At 44.1% G+C, this 10319-nt stretch overlaps 1 protein-coding gene across 1 annotated transcript; it reads left to right on the top strand.

The window, feature by feature from the left end:
- Window positions 1-412: 412 nt before the first annotated feature.
- Window positions 413-6203, top strand: LOC142258718 (uncharacterized). Its single transcript, XM_075331335.1, has 2 exons — window positions 413-1356; window positions 5047-6203. The coding sequence occupies exons 1-2, from the start codon at window positions 1278-1280 to the stop codon at window positions 6180-6182; spliced, it is 1215 nt and encodes a 404-aa protein (XP_075187450.1). The 5' UTR covers window positions 413-1277; the 3' UTR covers window positions 6183-6203.
- Window positions 6204-10319: the final 4116 nt, after the last annotated feature.

The raw sequence follows: 10319 nt of genomic DNA on the forward strand, positions 1-10319 counted from the left end.
AGGATGGGGGTATATACTCTATATACAAGGCAGGAGGATCATTACCAGGATGGGGTATCCTAGTAGAGAATTTGGGGACATTAACCCATAACAGTGTCAGCAGCAGATCCTCGCCCCATAAGTGTGTCATGACCACATTTTTTGCTTAAAATTTTATTTTCTACTTTCCTGCTCTAAAACCAGGGTGCGTCTTATAGTCCGAAAAATACGGTACATGAATATTAGAGGAAACATCATACATATTACTTGTGGAAACATAGAAAAGATTTATCTATAGAACAGAAAATGGGCACAATTGGATCATGGCCACGTCCCCAGCGGCTGCAATATCCCATAATATTCACTTTGTATTTTTCTTATGTATCTTTATAGTGTGAGTTTGATAAAGGTCCAAGGAAGGACCGAAACGTCACTGATTGACTCACATTGTGGTCTTTATTCACTGGATTTAAAAAATAAAAAAAAAAATTGAAAATATTTTGATTGCCGGATTTATTTCTTCACTTTATTCTGATTTTGATGTCAGATAGTGAGAAAAAGCTGCAGATGTGTCTGTATAGAGAGCGGAGGGAAAAACCTGCAGATGTGTCTGTATAGAGAGTGGAGGGAAAAACCTGCAGATGTCTGTATAGAGAGTGGATGGAAACTTCTCGTTTTTCTCCTCAGCCCTGGTGTGGAGGACGTCCCTGTGGAGGTATCATACAGTGCTTGTATTATACATTATGGGGCAGTGAAAGGGGAATCTTTGGGCTTCATTAGGAGGAAAGTTACTTTGTAAGGGCTGTAAAGTTGTGAGAGGTTCTTATATGACCCAGTTGAATATTAATTACATTTTTATTTTTTGGGGGAGGGGTACCAATTAGAACATCCGCTATGGGGTCCCATGATTCTATGTACACCTCTGTTCGTCCCGTTAAAGAAAAACAATTGAATAAAACTAATTTTCCTCAAAAAGACTTTCAAAAATATAACATTGTGACTAAACCAATTCTAAAATGATGGAAAAATAAGCATTAGGGCGTCCAAACAATGAAGGAAATCCCAATGTCATAATATACCACACTAAGTGGACCCTGCCACGTCTGCTTCTATCCCTGCTGAACTGACTCTGGGGCCGCACGGGGGATATAGGAGGCGTAGAGGCCATGCATGGATTGGTCTCGGGCCACACGGCTCTGGTAGCAGAAGCCTCCATCTAGAACCTTCCACATGACTTTTCCTTCTGTCCGTGACTTTTACATTATTTATTTTACAGCTTTGAAATTCAGGGAAAAGATATGCAGAACGCTGCAGACACAATGGAAAAAGGAGAAATGGATGTGCGGGGTGATGAACGGAGTAGAGACCTTTCCACAGGTAACCCTCCTCAGTGAAGAGTCACCATTAAATAACAAGAACAGTCACATTCCCAGCTGCAAGGAGAAAATTAATTTTACATTCTCCCTGCTGCCGCTCGTATACAGTCACCGATGCACTGCGGGAAACAGTAACACTTACCGCTCACAGGCTGTCAGCCAAGGAACAAGAGGGTTGATTACTGTGCACCCACTATGTAGTGAGTGGTGACTGTTTCAGCCTCTCCCACTATGCTGGTGACTGGAAGTGAGCAGCTGCTGGGAGAATGTAACTGCATTTTCTCCTTGTAGTTACTGTGTCACACTCTATCCTCTGTCTTGTACGCAGTGAGTGACAATTTTGGCTCCCTATGGAATCCGGGTCGTGCCAAGCTGTTTGTTGAGCGAAAGCTCAGTTCAATCTGAAACTGGGAGGTGCTTGGTTTTTTCAGGGGTTCCCTGTTCTGAGTAATCAGTCCTAAACCCAGAGTATCATGGAGGTGCCAGGATAGCTGGAGCAGGGACCCTAAAACGGGCCCTCAAACTAGGGAACTTGTGCTGTCCCTGATCCCAGAGGTAGGCTTGATGGTATCCAGGTCTGGACCTCCAGCTTAACCCTAGTGACCCGCCCCAGGGCCGTGGCGTACTCGGTTCCAGGTGTTGGTTAATGGGATTATGTCACGGGGGCCTGTGCCCGGTTCCATGGCCCTGGTGTTCGCTGAAAGTCAGTAAATAATAATAATAAAGAAAATTAAAAAAAAATAAAACTTTCGTGACGCCACCTACGGTTCCAGTATGGTTACTGGGGCTGCAGGTCAGACCTCTGGGGTGATGGTTAGGCAGCCAGTTGTTTACGCTTCCCGTAGGTGAAGCGGGATCCCCAGGGCAGTTTTAGCAGTCTCTACACAGATATGGCGGTTTTTCCTCACAGCCTTTTCAACTGTCACTTTAGTGCAGCAGCCTATGGCTCCTCAGATGAATAAATAAAGTGCGTCACACCAATTTATTAACTCTGACCAGGTTTTACTTGCAGGTGTTATGAAAAATGGGTTCAGTTTCTGATGTGACAGTTTTTGGGTAATCTGGGAACAGTTCAGGATCTCTGCACCAGGTTAGTTGTGTGGCCTCCCTGCTGCGCTGTCTCTCTTCTTTGTACTAGGCTGCCTGTAGCTATACCTTGTCCCCCTCTCACTGTCTTCACCTGTATGGCAGGCGGCAGGAGCTTCTCTAAGGGGCACTGCTGTACTCACTGCGGTCCCTAAGCTCTGTGTAGCGGCTTTGCCTTCAGGTGCTGCTGCGGCCAGGAGATCTGGAGTCTCCCTGGCCTCCGGTCTTTATTGCTGGGTAGATTAGATCCCTCACAAACTCTGACGCCGGTGTCCGGTAATCAGCGCTGTTCCTTGGGGATGAACCGATCTGGCTCCACCTCCCCGGTCACTCCTCTTTTGCCTCACTCCTGACCCCTCAGGCGGTCACACAGTTGCTCGTACGGGCTAAGCACAGCCCTCTCCATTTTGATGTCTTCCCTCACTCTCTGCTCGCACAGTCTCCTTTTCTCCAACTGTCTGTTTAACTCCGCCTCCAAACCTGGATTTAAAGGGGACCTCACCTGAACTCTGCTTGTAGAGCTCCCCCTCCAGGCTTGGAGTGGAAGTGTTGTATGTGGGATTACCTGATGTGGAGATCCTTCCCTGCCCCGGGTACAGGTATATTTGTGGCAACTGAACCCTGGGGTGCCACACTAACACCTGTCCAAACCATGATCTAACCCCCCCCCACCGGGAGTGGAGATGCAAACCCCACAAAGAATCGCCACAAAAACCGGAATGACAGGAGCATAAACTGAAGGTATCATCTGCAGTAACAAGAGGAATCTCAAATCTTAAATGGGGAGAAGACAGCTGAAAAGAAATTAGCCCACTGAGTCTCAAGAAGCCACAAACCACTCCACACGACAGGAAAACAGTGTAAAACACTCAGCTGAGGCTGAGAAACTAATTTTAGGTTGCCTGTGAACACAGTCAGATGCCACTGTGGCTCCCTGCGAACGTGGGCCTTGGTTATCTGTGCTCTGATCTATAGCTGGGAGACCTTGGACCTCCTCTGACCATCCATTTGCCCATATCCGCTATCCTCCTGATATTCTGACCCCAGAGCTGACTACGCCCCTGTCTTTCCCCTTAGTTCATGGCATGTTCTCTTTGTATCTGACCCCCAGAACATTTGACAACCCTGCCTCACGGCTTGTCCATGCAGTGACTAGCGTCACACACTGTTCTAATAAACCAGATAGAGATCATTTAAATGCTAGGTACTCAGATTACCACTATATCTGCAGGTAAACAGTGTTTTTGTAGCTGCCAGGTTTTCTTTAACCCCTTCTCGATATGTAACGTATTATTACATCCTATTGCTTCTTGCGGGCTCAGAAGCTGAGTCTCCGTTATTGGCAGCAGATGATGTCTGAGTTATTCAGTGGAGGTAAGCTTCACCCACTGCTGTTAACTTTTCAATCTTTGACAGCAGCATTCGCAGCTCGCAGCCTATGGGGTACAACGTTCCACATATCCAACACCCCCAGCAACATTTATCATTGGGTGCATATGGGTCGCCATAATAGCTGGGGTCTGCTAAAGACCCCTTGCCCTATATAAGGGTACGTCTATGATCTCCACACCTAGATACATTCCTTCAGTGGTGTAGATTTCAAAATGAGATAATTTGTGGGGTGTTCCACTGTTAAGGCACATCAAGGGCTTTAGAAACGTGACATGGCATCCTCTAGTTCAGCCAGTTCTGTTCTCCAAAAGTCAAATGGTGCTCCTTCCCTTCCGAGTCCTGGGATATCGGCGTACACACGAGAAATTGCACAACAGAATTATATGGTCCATTTTCTCATCTTACCCTTGGGAAAATAAAAATTTGTGGTAAAGCAACACTTTTGTGGGAAAAATTAAAATGTTTTTTTTTTTCCTTCCACATTGCTTTAATTTCTGTGATGCATTATTGCTGTAGGAATATTACAAAAAAGGGATAAATACATAGCTAATGTGAAAAATGAGTAAAAAGACATAGGCATTGCATTACTGGCTTTAGAGATATTTGCAAAGAGAGATTCTTAGCTTATGTATTGGCCAATCCATGTGAGCCCGATCACCTTGACAAGGTGATCTTATTCTATTGGGAACCTAACCTTAAATGCCTCTGTGTGGTTAAAAAATCTGCATTTCTGCTTCCTGGCTAAATAAGATGGTGGACAGACCCTGGCTATAGGGCAGAGTGCTTGGTCAGGTGCTTGTCACGGTTATCGGGCTCACATGGATTGGTCAATACATAAACTAAGAATCTCACTTTACAAATATCTCTAAAGCAGTAATGCAATGCCTATGTCGTTTTACTCATTTTTCTCATTACCTATGTATTAATCCCTTTTTTCTAATATTCCTACAGCAGTAATGCAATGCGCAAGTATCCTTATATTATTGAGTGCCACTGGATATGCTTTTGTAGATATGTTTTATTGAATGTCGTTTTGAGCACTTCGAAGGGTGCAGTTTTTAAATTGATGTCATTTTGGGTATTTTCTGTCACATAGGCCTTTTAAAGTAGAACACTACACACTTTCTTTGGAATTTGTATGGATTTATGTGTGTCTGTGTATGTTTGAGGTTATATTATTAAAAGCTTATAACTTCAATTTTATTTATGGCAGATGACGGTACCAGGAGTTCCACACAGAATGCTAAGGAAAGTGAAAGTAACAAAGAAGCGAAGCCATATTCATGTGCAGAATGTGGGAAATGTTTTGCTAACAAATCAAATCTCATTAAACATGAGAGAATTCACACAGGAGAGAAGCCATATTCATGTTCAGAATGTGAGAAATGTTTTGCTTGGAAATCACATCTTGTTAAACATGAGAGAATTCACACAGGAGAAAAGCTATATTCATGTTCAGAATGTGAGAAATGTTTTGCTAACAAATCAAATCTCATTAGACATGAGAGAATTCACACAGGAATGAAGCCATATTCATGTGCAGAATGTGAGAAATGTTTTGCTTGCAAATCAGATCTTGTTAAACATGAGAGAATTCACACAGGAGAAAAGCTATATTCATGTTCAGAATGTGAGAAATGTTTTGCTAACAAATCAAATCTCATTAGACATGAGATAATTCACACAGGAATGAAGCCATATTCATGTGCAGAATGTGAGAAATGTTTTGCTTGCAAATCAAATCTCATTACACATGAGAGCATTCACACAGGCGTGAAGCCATATTCATGTTCAGAATGTGGGAAATGTTTTGCTTGCAAATCAAATCTCATTACACATGAGAGCATTCACACAGGCGTGAAGCCATATTCATGTTCAGAATGTGAGAAATGTTTTGCTTGCAAATCAGATCTTGTTAAACATGAGAGAATTCACACAGGAGAGAAGCCATATTCATGTTCAGAATGTGAGAAATGTTTTGCTTGCAAATCAGATCTTGTTAAACATGAGAGAATTCACACAGGAGTGAAGCCATATTCATGTTCAGAATGTGGGAAATGTTTTGCTCGGAAAGCACATATTATTAGACATGAGATAATTCACACAGGAGAGAAGCCATATTCATGTTCAGAATGTGGAAAATGTTTTGCTCGGAAATCAGATCTTGTTAAACATGAGAGAATTCACATAGGAGAAAAGCTATATTCATGTTCAGAATGTGAGAAATGTTTTGCTCTGAAAGCACATATTATTAGACATGAGAGAATTCACACAGGAGAGAAGCCATATTCATGTTCAGAATGTGGGAAATGTTTTGCTCGGAAATCAAGGCTTATTACACAGGAGTGAAGCCATAGTCATGAATAGAATGTCTGTTTTAGTAAATATTAATAGATTTTTACTATCTGTTAATAAAGAGTTCATTTTATGTCTTTACGGTTGTGTACTTTTTATAATGGATCATTTACAAATTATTCATCTTTTTACACATTTTTTTTAATTTTTGATGGAGAATTTTTTTTTTCTTTATTTTTTTTTATAGACAAGTTGTATGCTTTACTCATCCATTTGTGTATTGCTTGAATGAGCGCAGAATTCATTTTGTTAAATCTACACTCCATTTTGTCTTTGTGTAAAGCCCCCGTCACATGTAACGACTTACCAGTGATCCCGAAAACGATGTGACCTGATAAGGATCGCTGGTAAGTCACTGGGAGGTCGCTGGTGAGATGTCACACAGTCAGACCTTACCAACGATGCAGTAACGATGAGCGAACTGTATAGGAGGTCATTGTTAGGTGTCAAACACAGCGATGTGTCCTGCCCAGCAGGACATCACCTTTGAAGAAAATGCTCCGGACCCTTCGGAACGATTAGCGATCTCACAGCAGGGGCTTGATCGCTGGTAGGTGTCACACATAACGAGATCGCTGGCAAGATCGTTACTGCGTCACAGAAACGGTGACGCAGCAACGATCTCGGTAGCGATCTCGTTGTGTGTGACGGGACCTTAAAGCCTAGGTCACACGTAGCGACGCAGCAGCGATCACGACGACGATCTGACCTTATCTGGATCGCTGCTGCGTCGTTACCTGGTCGCTGGTGAGCTGTCAAACAGGCTGATTTCACCAGTGACCAGCCCCCAGCCAGCAGCGACGCGTGGAAGCGATGCTGCGCTTGGTAACTAAGGTAAATATCGGGTAACCAAGCAAAGTGCTTCGCTTGGTTACCCGATATTTACCTTGGTTACAAGTGCACACCGCTTAGCGCTGGCTGAATGCACTCGTAGCCAGAGTACACAACGGATTAACATGCAAACCGCTTTGCTTATAGTTACCCGATGTGTACCTTGGCTACGTATGCAGGCAGCCGGCTTCAAGAAGCTGCGGACGCTGGTAGCAAAGGTAAATATCGGGTAACCAATCAAAGCCTTTGCTTGGTTACCCGATATTTACCTTGGTTACCAGCGTCCGCAGAAGCCGGCTCCCTGCACGTTTAGTTTGTCTCTGTCTCACACACATCGATGTGTGCTTCACAGCGGGAGAGCAACGTCCAAAAAATGGTCCAGGACATTCAGCAACAACCGGCGACCTCACAGCAGGGGCCAGGTCGTTGCAGGATGTCACACACAGTGACATCACTAGCACGGTCGCTGCTACGTCACAGAAAATGGCGACAGCAGCGACGATGTCGCTGTCGTTGTGTGTGACATGACCATAAGAGTCTGTACTGTGTCTCCCCTGGTGTAATGCAGCAGAGACCTCCTGTTTACGTTAGATAAGGACTTCTATAGTTTCAGTTTCTTTGTTAAAAGTGACGTTCAGGAATGTGAAACTAAAAAGTTTACAGTCTTATATAAATGAGTGATGATGATGTAATCTTTTATTTATTTGAGACAAAGGGAGAGCTACGTCTGATACTTTATTGTCTCAGAGGGGTGTCTCCTATACATACATACATACATACATACATACATACATGATCTATTTAATTTAATTAGGACCACACACACACAAAATCTTTTATGTCCCATGCTGAATGGTGACAACAAAATCTGGTGCCTGAACAGGGACAGGGATTCCTGAGAACCGCTGACCCAACCACCTTGCCTTCCTCAGAAAGGCAACTCAAGCTGTATCAAAAGGTAAGAAGCTTATTCTTACAATATTCGAATTTGATAATGTATAAAGAGAAAACACAGGAGCAATTGCGTATTTAAAAATTAAGAAAATTACTTTTATTACAAAATAATTACAACAACATTAAAAAAGACATACATAAACACATAAAATTGAAGTGTGACAGTGTACAAAACACACATAGATGACTCCCTGCTGCATGCTGGGTCTAGTCAACATTACACAACCATCAAAGCTATTCCAGTTGGTCAGTTCATGAGAACGAAGCGGATCTGTTCCACCCCACAAAAATTTGAACATCAGGCAGATATATTGAGAAAGAGATTCCAGTCACGAGGGTACAGTAAGAGAGCCATCAAAGAATGCTACAACAGGGCAAAGAACTCTACCAGAGAACGCCTACTCCAGTCTTCAAAACGAACTTCCAAGGATAATGACCATATTAGATTAATTTCGACCTTCTACTCACAAAGTGAGGAAATTAAGAAAATCTTACAGCGTCACTGGTCAGTTCTCCAAACTGAACCAACTTTGAAGAACTACCTATTGGATTACCCCCAGATGTCTTATAAAAGAAACAAAAATCTGAAAGATTTGTTGGTTAGAAGCCACTATGTGGCAACTACCAACAAACCATTTGGGACGGGCCCACCAATCGGGGTTTTATCTGTATGGTGGATGCAAGGCATGTGCCAATATGAGTAGAATGAAAACGTTTAAAGGGGGCTTTACACGCTGCGACATCGCTAATGCGGAGTCGTTGGGGTCACGGAATTTGTGACGCACATCTGGCCGCATTAGCGATGCCGTTGCGTGTGACACCGATAAGCGATTTTGCATCGTTGCAAAATCGCTAATCGGCGACATGGGGGTCCATTCTTTAAAATCGTTACTGCAGCAGTAACGAAGTTGTTCCTCGTTCCTGCGGCAGCACACATCGCTCCGTGTGACACCGCAGGAACGAGGAACCTCTCCTTACCTGCCTCCCGGCTGCTATGCAGAAGGAAGAAGGTGGGCGGGATGTTACGTCCCGCTCATCTCCGCCCCTCCGCTGCTATTGGGCGGCGGTTCAGTGACGCTTCAGTGACATCGCTGTGACGCCGCACGGACCGCCCCCTTAGAAAGGAGGCGGTTCGCCGGTCACAGCGACGTCGCCGGACAGGTATGTGTGACTGCTCTGGGCAATGTTGTGCAGCACGGGCAGCGATTTGCCCGTGTCGCGCAACAGATGGGGGCGGGTACCCACACTAGCGATATCGGGACCGATATCGCATTGTGTAAAGTAGCCTTAAGTCTTCTGGGGGTGATAAAGAATTTACAATCCGACAGTATATCACCTGCTCCACTACGCAGGTTATATGCTACGCGGTTTGCGGATGCAACCTGATTTATATCGGGTTGACATCTCGCCAACTGCGAGTCCGGACGAGAGAACATGTCCGTGACATTCTTGCGGCAAAAACTGTTACCAGTTTGGAGGATTTAAAAACAATCCCACGACATTTCAAACTTAAACATGGATATGATCCCTGCACCTTTAAGGTGAGGGGTATTGAACAAGTGTCAGTAGGAATTCGTGGTGGTAACATAATAAAACTGCTGCAGCAGGAATGTAAATGGATCACCCTGCTGCAAACGGAATCACCTATAGGGCTAAACGAAATTAACTCATTTGCATGTTTTTTGTGAATTAGTCCATGGTCCACCTTAGTCTTAAAATAGATCTTAAAATTGGCCTTCTAGGTCTGGTTTTGGATTTTTGCGCAGCATCTATGATACTTATTAGTACTTTAAACAGTTGTTATATTTCCATTACTCTCCTACACTGTTTGTTTTTAAGCTATTTTAATTTGTGTATTTGTTGACAGTTAATTTCTCCCTTGCCATCCTGAGGAGCACCTTGTATGTGAAACTGATCCCAATGGAACTGCATTTATCTCCTGGTGATATCCCACACCACCTGGGAACCAAGTCATCACAAACATTAATCACCCTGTATATATTTTGTGAGGCAAACATGTCACATACCTTGTATCCACATAGAATGACATGCGGAGTACTGGTGTGTATGGTGCCGCATTCTAGTGGATGTGATCAGTCCCAGGTGTGTACCTGTGCGCGTGCCCGCTGCTCTCCACCCATCCCCCGGGTGGCACCGCTGTCATGGGCGACGCACGTGATCATTGGCGTTCTGAGCCACTGAGCACGCACGTGCGATGCTGACGAGCGGCGCTCCCGGGAGGGCCGGTGGACGTCAACGCACATGCGCCGGAGTGTGATCGCAGGTGAGACTCATTTGGGTGACCACACTATAAAAGGTGAGGGTATATCGATTAACAGCAGACCC

This window comes from Anomaloglossus baeobatrachus (genome assembly GCF_048569485.1).
Source record: "Anomaloglossus baeobatrachus isolate aAnoBae1 chromosome 3 unlocalized genomic scaffold, aAnoBae1.hap1 SUPER_3_unloc_2, whole genome shotgun sequence".
Classification (NCBI taxonomy): domain Eukaryota; kingdom Metazoa; phylum Chordata; class Amphibia; order Anura; family Aromobatidae; genus Anomaloglossus; species Anomaloglossus baeobatrachus.

What these genes read in the sequence shown, in the direction of transcription:
- LOC142258718 (XM_075331335.1), top strand. Translation starts at nt 1,278, where the DNA reads ATGCAGAACGCTGCAGACACAATGGAAAAAGGAGAAATGGATGTGCGG. An exon ending in GAGTAGAGACCTTTCCACAG is followed by an intron (nt 1,357 to 5,046) that starts GTAACCCTCCTC and finishes TATTTATGGCAG; the next exon opens with ATGACGGTACCAGGAGTTCC.